We start from the raw sequence: 20,162 nt of genomic DNA on the forward strand, positions 1-20,162 counted from the left end.
TAGTTAAATAGTTAAGCTTTTGTTAGTTAGTTAGCAGACGTAGGTTCAAAGTATAAAAAGCTCAATGTATGAGAAAGAAAAGTTATCAAAAGTGTTGAAGTGTTTTCTTATGAATTATAATCTTGGAACCTTTTTGGGTGAGCTCGAATCATCCATTCTTAGAGCTTTGGCTGAGCTCGAATCAGCCTATTCTATCTTCAATCCAATAATCTACGTATTCTTCATTCAATTTCCGTTCTTTTCTCTATCTTTTAGATTACAAAATACACAAACAAAATCCAAAAACAAGAAAGTTCATTACAGAATCAAGAACACCCAATAATTTCCGATACCCATCCAGTTTTCTCCAGAAAATTGTTCACCAATCCAAAATCACAAAACCCAGAATGACCCGAATACAATCACTTAAGCAAAGCAATTAAACTCTTAAAAGAAAACAGAGAAGAAGAGATACCTGGTGGGTTCTTTAATTTCTTATATTTGCTTGCTACTGAAGATAATGTGTGGAGAAGAAGGGCCCGTTTGGGTTTAAATAGGAAGGAGAAGGCAGAGTTGGGCAAGGCATGTGACAGTATTTTTCTGAAGCATTGGGCATGGCTTTAACGTGGAGATGAGAAACTGCAATGCGGCGTAAGAGTTTTTCAAAGTGGCAATGGAAGAGAAGGCTAGCTGCAACGTGGAGGAGGAGATGAGGGGAAACCGGAAACTATGGAGGTTCCTAACGCCTGTATTGACTGTTTTAGGAACAGAAGAAATTTTTCTTTTCGCTAAAGCAGCAATTTTACCGTACATAACCCTTTCTTCAAGTTTTATTAATCATCATCTGTCTTTATCTGTTACCACTTCATGCATCCCTCTTCCAAGCAAATAATCAGCTAATGAAGTTTTTCTTGCTCGTTTTCAACTCATAATTAAGATTTTTGTTGATGCCCATGCATTCAATCGACCCAAGGCACCAGGGTGAATTCCAGAAACCAGCCATACCCAAAGCAAGAAAATATCAAGTACCCATTAGAGAAGAGTTCGCAAAACACCCACCAGCAAAGATTTATATTAACTAATAATCTCCATCTTCGTCTAGAACTTCAACCAAAAACTCAATATGAACAAAATCCAACCACTTTTTGACCCTTCACAGACACAAAACCCGCCCAAAATTCCACGCCCAAACTATGTTAATGTGATAGGTCAGCCAAAAAGGATCACCAACAGAAACAGTCCCATTATGCTATCTTTGCATTTGAGAAGTCCATCTCCGGATGCTGCAGTAAATCAAAGATCAACTATCAGAACACTTGAAAACTTACTTGTTGAGGGATTCAACAATCAAAAGCTCAAGTATTTACCTCAGCCATGAATTTCTTCAGAATCTCTTGTTTCTGCATCTCATCACTAGTTGGGCGGCCCATAGACTTCTGCCTCTGATCAAACTGTAGTAAAACCACAAAAAGCTCTGGAATCATAAACCATTTTCTCAAGAGCAAAACACACACCAACCAGAATTTTTTCACAATCGAAGGGCAAAACATAAAGAGTCTCAATGCAAGACCAAATAGTGTGCTAACTCTGTGAACACACTGCATGAGAGAGAGATGACTTAGATAGAAGTTCAATATGTATGTCTTCTAAAAAAAACCTTCCGCATGAGCAAGAGCAACTACAGCTAGATTTATGCACCACCAACAATGAAGCCAGAAACTTGATATAAAAGGGGAAAAAAAAAGCATGGGGCTATTTGTGTGAGCAACGGCTCAATCTGAACATGCCCTTCACGACATGTTGGGTTACTCAACCCAATGTACTATCAAATAATTCATACCCTGTACGATAATTCCAGAAACTTAGCATGAAAAACTATTCTCTATCACCATGAGAGGTACGTGCTTTATAGAACATGTTAGATTCCTCTACTCAAGGTGCGACCAGTTAATTTGATACCAAAATAATAATAATATTTTGGCCTACACGCAAAATTCCACAAATCCAAATTGAAGAAATTTAAATAAATAAGCTGATTTAATGACAATATATACAAATAACTCTTTTAAAATGGTTTTTTTTTTTTTTTGGGGGGGGGGGGCAGTAAAGATTAAGATAACAAATATAACTTCATGTAAAACTCCTTTTAGTAATCATTGTTTCCGAATCTGATCCCAAACGTATGCACACACAGAGTTAAGTAAACATGGCCATGACGCTAAATGGGTAAACAAATAGAACAGTAGGAAAAAGTACCAATGAAACACAAGCAACACACAACACACAACACACATGGAGATGATAGCCGAGAGGATAAATTGATAATAAAGCATCAATCATTTACCATCATCTTTTCGACAGTCTGCCGTGTCTCTGGATCCAGGTCAGATAGTTTGCTGGACTCAGGTTCAACTTTCTGCGTATCAACTTCAGGATCACCTTTCACCACAGATTTCCACCACTCCATTTGGTCATGCTTGGTCAAAAGAATAGAGACTGCATTCTGATCCTCTGTAACAAAGGAATTTATTGGTACATATGATGAGCAATTTAGATATTTTATTCACGGCTCTTGTCAAAGCAAGGGTCAGAATATTGGACACCAATCTCTGTCCAGACAACACCCACATACATGCATCTCACACGCACATGCTCACACAAATATGTGCACAGAATTGATATAATTACTTTAGCCACTTAGTCATATTGATTGTGGGAATTACTAATAATTTCCATTAGTTTCTAACCTTCAACATTTAATCAACTTGCAATTGTTTTTGAGTAGACAAAAATAAAATGCAAGGTTCAACTAGTTCATGCAGGTATTTGTATGATAGCATACCTATGCTCCAATAACAATCATCAGGTTTGACAGACCGAAAAAGCTCCCCCTGCAAGTATTTTAAGTACATGAGCCAAGGTAAAAACAATCTGAACGTAGCATATCAGAAAGAAAGAAACAGCACATCAGATGAGTTTAAACACAATAAAAACAAGCCTGCAAGCAGACTTACCTCAATTATTGGAGGCTGGCCCTTGAGTCCTACTTTGAGATGGTTCTTCTTTATTTCACATACAACAAACCTTGATTTAGTTCCAGTAGGCACTGGAACATTTAAAGTGACCTCTTGCAGAGTCTGCGTCCATGAGTACTTGTCCAGATCAAGGCCATTGCCTCGATTTGGAACTGCACAGATATTCCCAAAAAAACAAAAAACAAAAAAAAAAAATTGTGAAAAGTTGAATTCAAAAATAGCGCATGATCAGTCATCAAGGGCAGTCTCTATTTGGAATGGAAGGCACTAAGATTCAGACAACCAATTTAGTAGTTCACTATTTTTCTTTTTTAGATAACCAATTTAACAGTTCTCTGCCACATCAGAAAAGTAACCCAACCAACCACACTCACACTCAAATGGTTACTGCCAGATGCAAACCATAAGACATTTATTCTGAAGTCTCAAGGTGGAAATGTTAAATCACCACTTATCCTAACAATTTAAGCTCATAGAAAGAGGTAAATTTAATTATTTAATCAATACTTTAACACTCCTCCTCACGTGTGGACTCAAACTACTTTTTAATAGGTGAGGCCCAACACGTGAAATATTTAATTGAAATTGGGGTACATGACGAAATTAAGGTTCGAACTCAAGACCTTTGACTTTGATACCATGTTAAATCACCACTTACCCTAAAAACTTGCACACTTATGATGGAACATTGAAGGATACATGCACTTTAGCCATAGGGCGTAAGTTCTGCTTATCTTGGTAGAGCATAATGGCATATAAGGTCAAATTTTCAAAAGATAATAAAAGTTTCAATAACTCCAAAGGACTTCATTTTGTAACACTTTCATAGCAATGAATAGTCTACAAGACTACAATGAAACCAATACGAACATAATCAATTAAGGGGGAAATCCCTGTTATTTGTGGGACACTTGTTATTGAAAAACTGCCTTGATATCGAGACAACTTGTGAAATGTACTTATTGGAGTAAAACAATGTCTTCAGATATTTTTTCTACGTAAATAGGGTGTGCATTGTTCATGAACACCGGATTTTTTTTCTTCTTATTTGTTGTTTCTCCTTTGTTTCAGGGACAAGAATTCCTAAATTCAGCTTCCTTTCTTCTCTATTTCATTTCTTAGTTTCTTCAGCATCCAAGCAAACCATAATATAATTACATAAAAACACAGTTTTTCTTGTTTTTGATTTAGAATTCCCATCCGACATTTCTTTCTCCTCCTCTCTCTCCCTCAGTTTTCCAAACCACAAACAATAACCTTTCTCTTTTCCCTCAAAAATTTCCCATCAATGAAACACGAACTGCACCAACATTGCCAACATACCCAGAACATAAAATCCAAATAAAAGTTAAAAACTTCCGAAGTTTAGCCCTTTCACTATTTCACTTATCCTCTATCCCTCTACCTTATCTTTCCAAGCAACCAAACAAAGCACATATTTTAACACCACAAAAATTCAAAACAACAATCAGAGAAAAAATTAAAGCTTTTAAATTTCATTCCCGCATTCCCCCTCAGTTTTCTCATCAGCCAAACAAAGCACAGAACAAAAAATTCTAGGGTAAAATACAAACACGGTAAAAGTGATTGGAAAAGAACAATCGGTACCTCTTAAACCACTCTTCTCCTCCTCCGTCTTATCCACCTCCATCGCCTCCACCTTCTCCTCCTCCACCACCTTCTTCTCCTTTTCCTTCTTCTCCACCTCCTTCTTTTCCTTTTCCTTCTTCTCCACCTCCATTGCCGCCTTCTCCTCCGCCTCCGCCTTCTTCCTCTTCCTCCTCTTCTCCTTCGAAACCTTCAACGCCGCGACGATCTCCTCCTCCGCCGTGTCCCGCTCCAGAAAGTCGCTCTCCTCGCCGAGAAAGTCGAACACTTTCTCCAAAAACCCTACCGGCCTCGATGGATCCAAGCTCGCGCTAAACGATGCCGTCCTCGCCGAAGACGGCGATGGCTTAGCGTTGTCTTGGTCTTCTTGGAAATCGGAGATTATCGCCATAGGTGCGACCGTAAAGAGTATGAGCTACTGAGCTGACTCGGTTCGCCTCTGTGAGTTCACCCGCCACGAGTTCAAGGTTTTGTGTTTGCTTCGTGTGGAGGGTTTAGAATTTTAGAACATATAAACGTAATTCGAGGCTTTCAGAGACTTCCAGAAACTTATTTTTGCTGAAACCCCCCTCATACTCTTATAATATCAATATGTTACCAGTCGTACTTGGAGTTAAGCATTAACAGTCCTATATAGTATATATTCTCTTCTTCTTTTTTACATGAAAAAGAACTACAAACAATCAAAAAAAAAAAATTACAATAAATCAGGACGGGACAACCCAAGAATAAATACCTAAAAAATTAAAGTACGTGGAAGCAATGAGGAATTACGCGGGCTTATTAATTTTTTGCACGGATGCCAAGAACTTAGACCACCAATAAAGGTAATTAAAAGTGGGTAAAAGAGTTCAATTAACCCAAACACTGTGGTAACAATTATAGGGGGCACAAAGAAGATGCAAAAAAACAAAAAGCTCATAAACACAAAAGTGAAAAAACAACCACAACACATCACGAATCGGTTAGGAGTCGCCAGTGCTGGCGCGTGTAGACCACACGCCAACATTGAACGACCTCTCTCCGGTTAAGGACGACGCAAACAACCACGATTCGCCAATAGCAAAGGGGGGGGGAGACTAGGGGGCGGTGTAGACGTCACGTGTTGGCAAGTGGGAAACACTCGTTGGCGTGTGCAAACCACGCTCAGAGATTAGGAGGTCCGAAAGGCAAGCGGTTGCTATCGACAGAGGTGGAAGACGATGGGAAGCACAGTGGAGAAGCGTGTGTCATGCAAAAACTTTGAACCAAAATCCAAACCAAATTTGACAGATGACCCATGGGAATAGCGTTGTGGAGACGAAAAGCATGAAAAGTAAATAAATTGCCTCCAATGAGACAGATAGGGCTAGAAAGAGTTTTAGTAGGATAGGGGTCTCATAGGAGGCGTAAGCAGCAGGGAAGGAGAGGGAAAAAGAAGAAAAATGGAAGACAAAGGGGGAGGGGGGGCCGGGAAGTTTTGGGCTTCCCTCCCATGGTGGTTTGCACAAAAAGGCTATAAAAGGTTTTAGAGAGAAGGGAGACATTCTCTCTCTTAAAGTTGTAAACCTTAGTTTTATATTCTCGGTTAGGGTAAATTACATTTTATCTCTCAAACTATCAACCTAATTTTATATTCACTTCCAAATTATAACACAAACCTATAAATTATTATAATGTTTTGAGTTGTCTAATTTTTACTGAAAATACCCCAATTTACAAAAAATTTAAAATAAAACAAATTGACAAAAATTTACCATATTAGTTATTTATTTATTCATTACTTATAGCTTCAAAGCATTTAAAATGTCTTTTGAACATAAGGGGAAAGTTTAATCGTTAATCCTTTTGTTAATTGCAATGGAATTGAAGGCTGTGGTTTTTCACTTTTTCCTAGGAAGGTTAGTTGTATTGCAAAGATAATAGGCTAAACATATATGGCCGGGGTTCATTGATAAGGTATTCCTGTTGTTTTTCTTTTTTCTCCATTAAAAGAAATTCAATTTGAAGGCCAGTAAATGTTACTGGAACCACAATTACATTTGTTGTGAAAAGAATAATCAGAACTGGTTCTCTCCTCAAACAACATCCTTGATGAGTCCCTCTTTTACGACAGCATCCTTGATGAGTTTGAGCGATTCCTGTAGATCATCGCAGAGCTGGTGAGGATCAGGGATCACATTTGGGTCAACTGCCAGCGCAATGGTCATTTTTTCAGCGTATTGTTGGAAATGGACTGTCAGTGCCTGCAGAAGAAATGCCAAAAAAACAAAAAACAAAAACAAAGCATTTTAGGAGCTAGCTGTAAGCTAAAAGAAGACAATGTTTAAGGATATATGAAGAATGCAGTAATGGGGTTGTTATAATTTTTTGTTCACATATTCGGGTGCAGAAAATGCTTGAAATGCTATAACTTTTACTATAATTTCTTTACAAACTCACATGATAGCTTGAATGAGTGTCAGACGGATGAAAATAGTAGTCAAGACAACAAAACTTGACAAGTAAATTTAATTTGACTGACATAGTAAGTGTCACCACATCATTTGTTTTTGATAGCTAGAAATTATGTGTAGTCACGAAAGTAAGGGAGACGAGGTTCCAAGTGTCTTTGGATGACTTACCTGTGGGTGCCCATAAACACTCGGAGCAAGATAAGCCATTGGATGACCATAAAAGCTGATTTCTTCAAGCGGACCGATCAAGCTGGAAATGGCCATTGTATTGTTGGAGAGAATTCTATGCGTTATAGCAGCAGCAACCTGTTGTCCAATGTAAATACATAATTTATAACACTTTTGATCCAAAATTGCACCATAATATAAAAGTTGCCTTAAGACTCTGTGTGTGTATATATATATATATATATAGATACCTTAACTCCAAATATCCGAAGTACTAACTCAGCACTCACAAAGGTGCATATGGCTTCAAGTGAAAGCTTTTTTCTATCAATGGTGGCCTTAGCTTGCCGAACATAATCCAATGGGTTATCTTGTAAAGCAATGGTGAAGGGGAGGAGGATATAGCCGATCAGATTGCCCCACCTAGCCTTCGATCCCTTGGCCATCATATCAGCTAGATCCTGCATGTTCATGAATTGACATCGTTAAAAAGGAAAGGATGATCAAGATGAGGGCAAAGACCATGATGACTATATATGTTTGCTAACCTGGATTCCTGCAGTTGGTCTTAGATTGACGAGAATGGCTGTCCTAAGGCGGATACTTTTTGGAATATTACTTTTCCTCTGCTTTGCTCCTACGTCTTTGTCATCCTCACCTGCATGCGGGTGAACCGTTAGCCTTTAGGTCGGCTATTAAACCAATTTTGGTGCATATCTTGCGGAGGATTGTTAAATCATCAATTATTTCAAAATTTAAGTGATAGAAAATTCTAAATTTTATCATTTCATTCAATTTTTAATTATATATAGATCAAAAGTAAATGTGGGGCGAAAGAACTGACTAATTTCAGAAGATGGTAATAGTACAAGGAAGAAAGCAATTAACAGAAACTCACCGTATCTGCGGTTGAGATATCGTGAGAGGCCAGCTTGTGTTACTCCCAGAACGACATCGTTTATGGTCTACTAATTTCAGCCACAGTAAAATTTAAGGAAGATAAAAAAAAAAATAAAATTACTGCCAATTACAAATATAAAGAAAATTCAGAAACATACGTGTATTAATGAAGGATGTTCCATGTTAATGGCTTCTCCTCTCTATTTCAAGTAAAAATTTGGTTTTTTTTTTTTTTAACAAACGAATAAATTTGACTTTTATTAATCAACGTACCATGTTTAGTGCATTCTTAACGAGCTTCATGTCATCCAATTTGACCGTCCGATGCACAAACTTTTTGGTATTCAGCTCAACCCCATGTGCGCCTTTGATTGGAGTTTTCGTATCTTTCAAGAAGACAATGGTTGCCACAAACACCAACATATCCACCAAAGTGTTCCAAATCAACCTCAACGCCGACCAAACAGCTAAGAAGAACCACCAAAACCCGCCGGAATTAGCCGAACCTGCTCTTTTTTTGACCGGAACAGTAGGTACTGCCTCCGGGTCCAAGGTTTTTCGTGTGCAAGCTAGGAGAAGAGAAACCAGAGATGCACCATCACCCATTGAGTGGTGGATCCTGAAGACCCCGACAGCCTCTGCATCGGAGGTTTTCATGTTGAGAAGGTGGAGTTCCCACAATGGTTTGGAGAGGTCCATGGGGTTTCTGGTAAGATTTGATACGTAATCTTCAAGAAATTGGTCTGGAAAATCTACTTTTGGATCCAAATCCGGAATAATGACATGATCCTCTAAATTCACTGTGGTCCGACTCCATTTTTTCTTCCCGCGATCAACAACCTTTTGCATTACAAACAACAAGAAAGAAAATGTTCACGATTAAATAGAATAGAAGCATGTTGTTAATTTGAATGCCCCATGTGAACAAATTTTAGTATAAAATAATCTGAGCACACTATCTTCTTCAACTATTTTTATGAATAAATAATTATATATATATATATATATATATATATATACACCAACGTGAGCACCATCTTCTATAAATACTTTTATCAAAATTTGCAGCCCAGATTTGACTTATCATATTGAAAAAACAGTCATACTTTTAATTTAAGAATATATTTTTCTTTATAACATTAATTAATAAAACTCCCATGTACAGATTTTACCGATTCTTTGACTATGAAAATTTACTGAATTGCAGTTAATTTGAGTAGCCAATAAAGAGAGGTCAGGTGTGGGGACTTAACTATATAGGGATTGTCCTGAAGACTGAGCTCGAGATGCCGGAATATGTGGATCCCGCAACCCTCCTCTCAAGCCTTTTAAAGTAATTAAAGTCTCTTGTGGACAGGGCACAAGAGCAATATGTACACCTAAAAGGGTTATGCGAGTCTGGCACAGGGGCAGGCAGGAGTAAACAGAGAAATCAGACTTTTCTGATCTTTGGTGGCAATGCCAAGGCTATGATAATAGGATGTAGAGACTAGAGAGGGAATTGAATAAAACACTGTTAAAAGAAATAGCTTTATCCTTTATGATATGCAAGTGAACCATAGTTAATTTCGAATAAACGCAACCAAAAAAGGAGGAGGAAGAATTATTAGAAAGATAGTAAAAAGAAGCAGGGTGCATGGTCATTGGGCAATGAAATAAAGGAAAAGGAACCTTCAGGAAAGAAGAAAAGGAATATGGGAGATGCTTTTGTAATTACCAGCTTGCTGGAGAACCGAGGATGCTTAAGCAAAGTCTGCTCCAAGCCGGCTTTGACAACATCGGGATTGATTCTTGTCTTGCACCCCATGATGGCGAGGATGTAACAGTTGATGCGTGGCGCGTGAAACAACCGAGCTGCTGGACTTAGCGGGTGGTCGCCGGTGGATGCCTCGCCATCACCCATCCTTGCTTCTTCTCCCCGGCTTCTTTTTTGTCTCGAAAAAAAAGCCTCAAGAAATTCCTTTCTCAGTTTGAGATTTCGGACCTACTTGGTTTTGACTTTATGGCTAACTCATGGTGGGTGAGCTTGAATTCCGATCCCCTAGTTGAAATAAATAATGGTCATATATATTCTTTAAAGGATGTTGTCGTCAGTCTGGTTTGCCTTTACCATTTCTCTGGTATTTGTTTTTTGGAACCATCTCTTTGACCAAGTGCGCAGACGTCTGTGATTGAGAGCCAAATATCTCTGCATGTGACTACGGAATAGTCAGTTTCTATTTTTTTCTCATGCCGTAGGAATTAGGTTAACTACTAACTAGACATAGACAGATGTTTCTTGAATTTTCTTATAATTTTTTATTTTTTTTAAAAAAAATTAATTATTGAATTTAATTATAAGATTTACACGTCTACTAAATAGCTTGTCTCATATACATTTAACGGTACAATTTTTTGGTTATTTTTCTTTTTCCAATGGTAGAAAACAAAAATTGGCCAAGGCCAATCTCCACTCTCGAAAAATCATTTCAGACCCGTTGTGCCCCATTTGTGGTAGAGAACCCGAAAATGTTTTCCATATTCTGTGGACGTGCCCTTCTTCTGTGGCAGTTTGGCAGAACAGTAGTAGATGTATTCAAAAACTCTCTCTTGTAGAGAGTGACGATTTGGGCTTTCTTCAGCAGCTGTTGGAGAAGCTTGAAGACAACGACTTCATTGAGGCAGTGACACTAGCTCGGCTGATCTGGTTACGGCGAAACACTTTGGTGTTCTAAGGGTTTTTCACGCCTCCTTCTAATCTGGTGGGACAAGCCAAAAACCAGGTTGCGGAGTTTGCTCAGGCCACTGACCAATCCGAGACATGTTGTGCTGGTGCTGTCAAACCAACCCCTACATGGACACCACCTCTACTTGGTATGTTGAAGGCTAACTGGAATGCGGCAAAGGATTGTAAGCAAAAGTTGGTAGGAATTGGGGTGGTGATCCGAACTCATGAGGGTACAGTGTAGGCTGCCTATTCAGCTTCAGAGCAAGGCATCACAGATCCAACAACAGCTGAAGCTTTGGCTGCATGGAGGGCTATATGTTTCTGTGAAGGTCAAGGTTGGCAGAATGTTATTTTTTAGGGGGACTCACAACAGGTTGTAGGGGAACTTAATAGGATCACAGAATGTTTGAGGCTTTATGGAAACCTGATTGAAGATTCTAAGGCCATTCTCATGGCTGTTGATTCTTTTGTGGTCCAGTATGTAAGTCGTCTGGCAAATAATGATGCGCACTATTTGGCTAAAGTAGCTTTAATTCAAAAGCTATAACAAGTGTGGATGGGTGGATGCCCTCATCCCATTCAAAGTATTGTACTTACTGAGCAAGAGTTTTTGTCTCTATGATTTATAAAATTCATCACTATTTTCTCAAAAAAAAATAAAAATTGGCATATCAGTTGCTTTGGAACATTACAAGGCTCTTATCATTTATTAGGTAAGTTTACCTCCTATTTTACATATTGAAAAGCTAAATTAAGTTAACACATTTTTCTAAATTCAGACGCCTTATTATTGAGTCGAAAAATGAAGAAAATAGAAAAAAAATAATAATAATAAAGAAACGTGAGACTTATTTAAAAAAAAAAAAAAAAAAAAAAAAAAAAAAAAAAAAAAAAAAAACCTTGTCGGAAATGCACTCCATAATTCAGAAAAAGAAGACCTTTGACCTGATTTTGTTTTCTCCTCTCTTTTTATTGTATTTAGACATAGTGGCAAGCACTAAGCAGTATCGCAGAGAATCTTCAAATTGTTGTAGCACACTATCACTTGTTACAAGTAATGTTGTTATAAAATATAATTTATTTACTATTAGAACGTCTGTGGAGATGGGCTCGAAGAATGATTTTTTATTATAATATATATATATATATATATATATATATATATATATCATTTTTTTTTTTTTTTGCGAGTATGATACAAATACCAATTAATTTGTTACTTTAAGAAAGATTTTGTTACGGTCTACAATCCGGAAAAGATAACTCAATTAGAATTAAGATTTTGCTCATAAATCATAGGGTAAGGGACGTAATGTACCATAGAAAATGTTACCCTTACACCCTGACGAGGTAATACCATGTAGATTTTTTTATTTTTTATTTTATTTTTATTTTTATTGTTTTCTTCCTCAAAAGCAAAGAAAGATTGCAACACAGCCCGGAACACACCGAACCACCTGGCACCACCCAGCCCGAAACACTTCGACACCAACTCCCGCCCACCCCGAACCATCCGGCACCACCCACCCCGTAATGCAGTCGTTCTGGCTGGGGAAATGCCGGATCCGGTCGTTTTGGCTGGGGAAGGGTTAGATCCTGGCCGGGATCCAGTCGATCCGGCTGTTTTGGCCGAGGAAAGCAGATCCCCGCCAGCCATGGCCCCGCGCAGCCTTGACGTCCATTTGTGGACCCTTCACTCAGCCTCGTCCGTCCATTCGTTACCATCACCGGCATCTCTGTCACCGTCGAGAATCTAGACCGGGAACGTCCCCTCCGTCACTGACAGGTGGGAGGGGAGGGACAGGTGAGATTGGAAAGGGACGGGTGGGGGGTTTGAGATCTAAAGCAATTTTATTTTATTTTATTTTTTTTTTTTATGCCACGACAGGGTGTAAAGGATTGGGTGTGGGGAATTGGGTGTAAGGGTAACATTTCCCTTGTAGTATTTAAGAGAATAATGCATTTATTATCTCTATTAAGAAAATAAAAAGATTTTCTCATAAAGCATAATCTCTCCAATTGGAAAATAGGAAATTTGTCTCACTTTATAATTCTATTTCCTATTTATGTTATTTATATTCTTAGAGGCCTTGTTTGGTAAGAGAAGAGGAATTGGTAGTGGGAGTTGAAAATGATAAATGTGATATAAAGTAAAAAGAATTTGTATAAAAAAGTAAAAAAGTTTTGTATTGTAGTGAATTTTTCATATTTAAATAATAATAAAAAATTATTAATGTGATATAAAGTAAAAATATTTTGAAGTTGATTGTTTTTGGGATAAGTGAAGAGGAGAATGGAAAAATAACTACTAAACTGGGGGTTTATGTGAGAGGGTTGCACCGTTTCAGAGATAAGAGAATTATAATATAAGACGTAGCCTAACAACCAAGCCGGGGGTGTAGCTCATATGGTAGAGCGCTCGCTTCGCATGCGAGAGGCACGGGGTTCGATTCCCCGCACCTCCAAAATCACTTTTCATAACGCCAACAGCCCACGTAACCATGCTCTACTTTTTTGTTTATAAAAAAGATTTGAGAATGCCAATTCCATTTTGGACACGAAACTAGAGCATTAATGGTCATTTGGTGTACCAGCCCAACAAGGCCCATAAGGCCCGTCCACTCCAGGGCGGGCCATCAAATCTCATAACCCTACCTATCACCCCTGCAATAGATTTTAAAGTAGTCTGGATTGAAGCATCAACATGAGGTGGTTGATCGTCCTGCTATCGGGGCAACCGGCCCAATTAGCATTGGGGCAAGCAGTTCATTTATGATCAAGAGGATTATCTTCATGCTTGTGCTCAACATCTCAAGCCCAACACAGCCATAACAATTAGAGAAACCTACATTTAAGAAATCTAATAGTTTTTTTAAAAAATATGGATAACTTTGTAAAATGGTATCAAATTGTACGCTATTTTAAGACAAGAGTACTGAACTAGCAAACGTCTCAAACTGGGATATCCAAGTTTTTAAATGTCTCACTTAAGGGTATTCCGTTAGAATTTGCTGTTAAATCCTACAAAAATTTTCGAAATACCTATGTGTTTATTTTTTTAAAAAAAAAATTATAATTTTTTTTTTAAAGATTTAGAAATGAGTATTTTTTGCAAATTTTGTTAAATTCTTACCAACACTTAAATCTTAACATTTATTTTTCTTTTTTTTTTTTTCCTTAAAAAAAATATGAGTATTTTGGATAACTACTTAGGATTTAAGTGAATCGTTTGGAAACTTGGATACTCCAGTTTGAAATGTTTGCTAGTTCAGTACCCTTATTTCAAAGGGAAATGCTAGAAATACAACTAGTGCACAAGTTGTGTACTAGTAGTGCATGAATCATTTCTCTATCTCAAACGGCATATAATTCGATACAGACAGAAATTTTCTACAAACTGGTTTGTAGAAAATGTTTTACAACCAACATATAAAAGTAACACGTGTACTTTTTACATGTCAATGGACATATGTCAATCTTAGATATGATTTGTATGAAATTTCTTACAAATCGATTTGTAGAAAATTTCTATAAAATTCGATACCCTCTCATAAGTTAAACCTAAAAAATAAGAAGATCGAGGAAGAAGGTGCACGAATTAAGACAAATCTTCATCTTGGTCGGCCTGTCCTGTCTGGACAGAAAAACAGAAGCAAAGTTAACAAGCCTATTTCTTCTATCTTTTGCCCCTTTTTCCTTTTTTCTCTTTTGAGATTTCACTTTGTGTGCATTTCATTAGGGGGATCAGGCTTGGTTGCAATCTCCTACTCGGATTGCAGTATGGCCGATAGTAATCCAGAGAGACATATGGTGAAGAGCACGTGCACGAGCAGATGATTCTATGTCAACGTCTTGATTACAAGAATACCTTCAGCATTTAGGTTGTATATACTGCAAGACTTGTTCAACTGATGCAAAGAACACTTCCTTTGACGAGTCTCTCAGAAGGACTTTTTTGGGGTTTTCATTTGAACTCAGACAAGCAATAAGCTTTGAAGTTGACTTAGGAAATTTCATTGAATCTTCACTTTGCCGAAGCTATTATAGAGAGAGAGACAGAGACAGAGACAGAGAGATAGTACCCGCATTTAGAAAGAGTAGAAATCGTGGGCATTTCATCTTAGAGAGAGAGAGAGAGAGAGAGAGAGAGAGAAACCCACTAGCCTTCTCTGGCTCTATATCCAACGTTAACTTAACCAATAGTCGCCGGAAATAACGAATTCAGGTCAAAATCCATTGGGATCCACACAATCCGACCTGACCCGGTTAATACTCGAGATTTTTTCCTTGATAGATCGCGTTGGTGTATGCTTTCTGATGTTTCTTTCATTCCATGGAGTTAATCTGAGGTAATTTGAGTTGTATTACAACTATGAAGATAGGCTTTAAATAGGTTTGAAATTGGAGTTTTTTTTATAATATATACGGTTTTGATTAGTCAAAATTAATAGTTGTTGATGTTACAATTACATGTTTGATTATTTCAATTTAGTGGGTCAGAATAAATTTAAGAGAATTCGAATTTAAGGTTATTTATGCACGAAATTGGGGATTTTTGAGAGGTTTAAATTAATTATGTGAATGTTTAATTTAATTAAGTTGTTTATGATTAGATTGAAGATAATAGTCGATTAAGTTTCAATATGGCTGATTTTGTAGACTTGATTGATATTATAATCCCAAATTGATAGCTTAAATATAAAATCTAAATCCTGAATTGATCAGGAATAAGGCCTTAAACGAATCATAATCTGCGTTGATTATATTGTGATAAATTTGAAAAAGGAGAGTTACAGGGAATGTGTATTAGAGAAAATAATTTAATTTACATTCCAACACTCTTTTTATATAATTAGCTTGTAACTTCTGTCCCTCCTGTCGCAGTTTATTTTAGAGGATTGAGCAAGAAGGGAACAAAAGGAAATAATGCCCTCTAAGAGGCACATTTTCAGCATTTCCGGACCTGTACATCTCACAGTTGTTGACTGGTAAGAGCATTAATCCACTACTTTGCCAATGGGGTCTCATGATCAACTGCAATGCAACTGCAGTACTATGATATCTTAACTGTATGACAGTTGGTCATGACTCATCAATGGCGGCCCATAATGTTTATTCAAGAATTATCAAAATTGGAGAGACTTTTCGGTTGCTGTCTGATCTTGTTCACAAACCTGTCAAAAACAACATATATATATGCCTTGTTCATGATTTCATGTCCTTCTGAACATTAGTAACAAGCTATGATGATCTTGTTGCAGGACAAATCCAGATCACCGAAGATCCATCCTCGCCAGCTTGGTTCAGGGAGTCTACCGTCTAGAACGCGATCGTCTGGGGAAGCGCCACGGACCTAAAGCTCTTGCTCCACCCTGGTGGGATTCCTTCCATTTCCGAATCAGAACGAATGGCGTTCTCACAGACGTTGACGGCTCCATAATCGGCGCCGTTTATGAGTACTACAAGCATCCAGCTTCTGCCCCAAACGTCCCGAGATATGTCATCGCCTTTCGGGGCATGATCAAGAAACTAAGCACCATATTACGGGACCTGAAGTCTGGCGTCTGGTACGCCGTTAACGAACTTCAACGGAGCTCCCACTTTCAACGCGCAATGCATGCCGTTCAGGAGTTGGTTGCTTTTGCCGGAGCTCCAAATGTATGGCTGGCCGGACATTCTCTGGGGTCGGCAATTGCATTGGTTGTTGGAAAGAACATGGTCAAGATGGGTTGTTTTCTTAACGCATATCTTTTTAATCCACCATTCGTAGGTCTCCCCATAGAGCTGATCAAGGATGAGAAACTGAAGCAAGAGATCCGCTATGCAAGCACCGTCGTCAAGGCAGGCGTCGCCATTGCCGTAAAAGGTGGCGATCACCAACAACATTCCGAGCCTTTTGCTGCGTTATCTCACTGGTTTCCTCAGCTGTTCGTGAACCAAGACGATCCTTTTTGCGCAGAGTATGTCGGTTACTTTCAAAACAGGGTGGATATGAAGCAGAGCGGAGTTGAAAAGATTGAGAGGATTGCCGGAAAGAGTTCCATTTCGAGTCTATTGTCAAGTGCACTGGCCGGAGGTGATTCAGAAGCATTGCATCTTCTTCCCTCGGCATATCTAACTATTAATAAGGGTTCAACGCCAGGTTTTAGGCGAGCTCACGGAATTCATCAGTGGTGGGATCCTTCTTTTAGGTGTGAATCCATGCAGTATCGGCATCACCTGTATTAAATAGCTATAAAATTCTAAAGCTACATATATGTTCATTAGAGCACCAGTAACGGACACTCAATTATTTGTCCTATAAAATCCACTTTACACTAAATTCTCTTATTTTTCTTTAAATCAATTAAATATTATTTCTTTACTCTTATTTTATAACTCTTTACCGATGGCTTTCCAAAGCTATACGTTCATAGATTTATTTTTAATTTTTTTCTTCCTATTTTTAAAGCTTGAATAGTTTTGAAATGGCCGGAGCAAAACCCATTCAATACACAGAGGAAATCTGACGTTAATGCCTATGTTCAGAAAATTGTTCAATGAAAGTGGAAGTGGAAATGGGGATGAGCGAAGGAGAGAGGAGAGAGATGAAGCTTTTTTATAATTATATAATTCATGGGATAGTTATAATTGGATAGCACTATTGCTATCCCGAGTTTTGAAAATACTTAGGAAAATTGATGTGTGTGATTTTTTTGTGACTTCTTTAAAAATTTTCCTATATTTAAGTTAATGAATGAGTTATAAGGTATCTGCTACTAGTACTCTTAAATAATTGTATATGCGAAGTTATATGCCCACCATCCGACGACACCACCAAAGAATCATGTATAGAATAGTCACAAAACTCTAGAAAGATATGGTAGAGCATAACCCAAAAATATATCCTATTGAGGTCCTTCCTCTTAGAAATACTATCTGATTTAGCCGTCGAAGGCGTCACTCCGATGGTCTTTTCTTTCATTTTGTAAGAGTACTAGCTTCAACTTCCCTTAAATTTTTTCAATTTAAAGAACTAAATTACTTTGCTTCCCTATTTAAATGTACTCCATAATAGCTTCTTTTATTTTTTTACTACACATTTAAATACCACTTTTACTTTCCTAAATTTATGGTACAACTTTTGGTTCTTTTGGTGTTTTCTTAGATTAGTTAACGACATATGAATATGATCCAGTGAATTTTTTAAAAGTTTCTTTCCAAATTTAGTGTTCTAAGTGCCCATCTCTCGGTCCAACCGTATAAAAATCCGCATCAACAAGTTCTATATATGCACGTTAACGCATGTGATTGATCACAAACTTAATTGGTTTGATTTTTAAATAAATTAAGAAACCCTTTGTCCTTTTAATTGAGTCCAAGCTGCTTATGAATGGCTAGCTTCATTTATTTACAGTCATTCATACTTAGAGTTTGGATTTACATGAGTCATGCGTGCAAACATTTTGGACACTTGGACTTGGACTCCTTAGCCCGCTAGAGCCAGCTTTGTAACTGAACCAGCCCAAATTCATCCATATATGGCCGAACCTCATGCCCGTCTTCAACATCTCAAGCCCAGCCCTACCCTACAAATTATAGAGAAACTGTACGTGCCTTAAGAAATCTACTAGTTTTTTTTTTTTTTTTTTTTTTTTTTTTAAAAAAAAAAAAAAAAAAAGGAAGAAGAAGAAGAAGAAGGAGAAGAATGGTAGGAATTCATTCCACAAGTAGAAACTGATCCAGTGTGTGGGTATCTTGATATTTAGCCACTTTTAAAGGATCCCAGAGTAAAATAATAGTTATGATGGAGACCTTAGTTTTCACAAATTCCAATCATGCGACGACACTCTGTCCTGTTTTCAAAGATCATTGGATGACAAAAATGGGCAGTAAGATAATGTTTAGATGCTAGACAAGAGTAAAGTTAGCTTAATTGTCTATTATCTAAAACGCAGCTTCAAGTCAATAATACTATGCCTCGTGTTGCCACCTGTCTCTTCAAACTGAGGTCCACATTTTGGTGCATGAACCACCTCTAATTCAGCGTAGCACGTTCCTGCATCCTCTTTTCTTTTCTTTTTTCTTTTTTTTTTTTTATTTTTTTTTAAAAAAATATTTGAAGGCTTGATTATAGTTAACATTCTTTAATTAAGGTCCTAATTATAGTAATAAGTGATTAAAAATGCATTAATATCATATAATTCTCCAACATTCTATTATTGAAATAAGTCTTAAAAAAATGATAGTATTAAATAGGAGAATCAAATAATATTAAAAACATTCTCGAATAAAATTCATTTTTCAACTTTAAACGTTTTATTTTTGAGAATAATGGAGAGAATTAAAATAATAATAATATTTAATTATTTTGTGGATAGAGATTTTTGAAGCCTTTTGATGAGCATTAAACCGCCAAAATTCTAATCAAAAGTTAAAAACACAACTTTGCATCCCAAAAAGTGAAAAAAAAAATTAATTTTTAAATAAATATACAATTTTTTATTTTTATTTTTTTTAAAATGCCTCACTTAATTTTATTACTTTAAGCCTCAAAATATATCAAATCAGATCTGACAGAGAAAATGACATAAGGGAGGAGTTGACGGTGTGTTTGTAGTAAGAAGAGCTGCAAAAATGAAGCAAAAAGATAGAAGAACATGGAATAATTACAGAAAAGAAACAGGGATGAATTCCCATCAAATAAATCGCTAGAGATTATGGATAAGACCTGAGAAGATATAAGTGGAAGGTACTTCTTAGAGAAGTTTTGCCTTTCTTCTCAGAAAAGTAAAGTAGAGGTTCACGTACTGCCTTATCTGTTTAAACACCTTCTCAATGAACTTGGACCTTAAGAAATGAAGAGGAAGAAAAAAGAAAAAAAAAAAAAAAGAAGAAGAAGAAGGTAGATATATATATATATACTTCTCAATGAACTTGGACCTTAAGAAATGAAGAGGAAGAAAAAAGAAAAAAAAAAGAAGAAGAAGGTATATATATATATATATATATATATTGATTATTGATCAAATCAATTAAACTTCGTGAACTACTTTTCTATAGATAATATCAAGATGGAGGATGGAGTGTCTAATCAAATTATGAGATGAAAAGTTTATGTGATCAACGTAGTTGCATCTTAATTGCCATCACAATTTTCTATAATATTTTATGCAACATGCTTAACTAGTGTGATGGCCATATTATGTCAATATTTTTTTGGTAATTGATAGGAGTATATCTTATTAAACTAATCTCACCAATTTCCACAAATCTCACGCTTATGACAAGTCGAAACCCTAAAAAGGATAAGGAAAAGAAATATCGTTAGAGCATTCCTAGCAGCTTCCC

General features: G+C 37.0%; 3 protein-coding genes and 1 non-coding gene across 5 annotated transcripts; 2 read left to right on the plus strand and 2 right to left on the minus strand.

Annotated features, from left to right (window-relative positions):
- Positions 1–1,022: 1,022 nt before the first annotated feature.
- Positions 1,023–5,124, minus strand: LOC133857124 (protein BOBBER 1-like). The gene is made up of 6 exons (XM_062292258.1): positions 4,623–5,124; positions 2,994–3,166; positions 2,822–2,870; positions 2,324–2,490; positions 1,347–1,430; positions 1,023–1,262 (listed from the first exon to the last, which is right to left on the minus strand). Exons 1-6 carry the CDS (start codon positions 5,011–5,013, stop codon positions 1,224–1,226), a joined length of 903 nt encoding a protein of 300 aa, XP_062148242.1. The 5' UTR covers positions 5,014–5,124; the 3' UTR covers positions 1,023–1,223.
- A 1,403-nt stretch (positions 5,125–6,527) lies between these two features.
- Positions 6,528–10,141, minus strand: LOC133857142 (wax ester synthase/diacylglycerol acyltransferase 5-like). Of its 2 annotated transcripts, none has more exons than XM_062292286.1 (7): positions 9,843–10,141; positions 8,399–8,965; positions 8,124–8,190; positions 7,774–7,883; positions 7,516–7,686; positions 7,226–7,363; positions 6,528–6,847 (listed from the first exon to the last, which is right to left on the minus strand). In XM_062292286.1, the coding sequence occupies exons 1-7, from the start codon at positions 10,026–10,028 to the stop codon at positions 6,680–6,682; spliced, it is 1,407 nt and encodes a 468-aa protein (XP_062148270.1). In that variant the 5' UTR covers positions 10,029–10,141; the 3' UTR covers positions 6,528–6,679. The 2 variants fall into 2 exon arrangements, with proteins under 2 accessions (XP_062148270.1, XP_062148264.1); XM_062292280.1 differs by having other exon boundaries at positions 6,531–6,847; positions 7,477–7,686; positions 9,843–10,138.
- A 3,083-nt stretch (positions 10,142–13,224) lies between these two features.
- On the plus strand, positions 13,225–13,297 carry TRNAA-CGC (transfer RNA alanine (anticodon CGC)). The gene has a single exon. It is a non-coding gene; the product is annotated as a tRNA-Ala (tRNA).
- Positions 13,298–14,466: 1,169 nt separating this feature from the next.
- On the plus strand, positions 14,467–17,154 carry LOC133862135 (GDSL esterase/lipase At4g10955-like). Its single transcript, XM_062297954.1, has 3 exons — positions 14,467–15,181; positions 15,717–15,820; positions 16,094–17,154. The coding sequence occupies exons 2-3, from the start codon at positions 15,759–15,761 to the stop codon at positions 17,058–17,060; spliced, it is 1,029 nt and encodes a 342-aa protein (XP_062153938.1). The 5' UTR covers positions 14,467–15,181; positions 15,717–15,758; the 3' UTR covers positions 17,061–17,154.
- The last annotated feature ends 3,008 nt before the right edge of the window (positions 17,155–20,162 follow it).

This window comes from Alnus glutinosa, chromosome 1, assembly GCF_958979055.1.
Source record: "Alnus glutinosa chromosome 1, dhAlnGlut1.1, whole genome shotgun sequence".
NCBI lineage: Eukaryota > Viridiplantae > Streptophyta > Magnoliopsida > Fagales > Betulaceae > Alnus > Alnus glutinosa.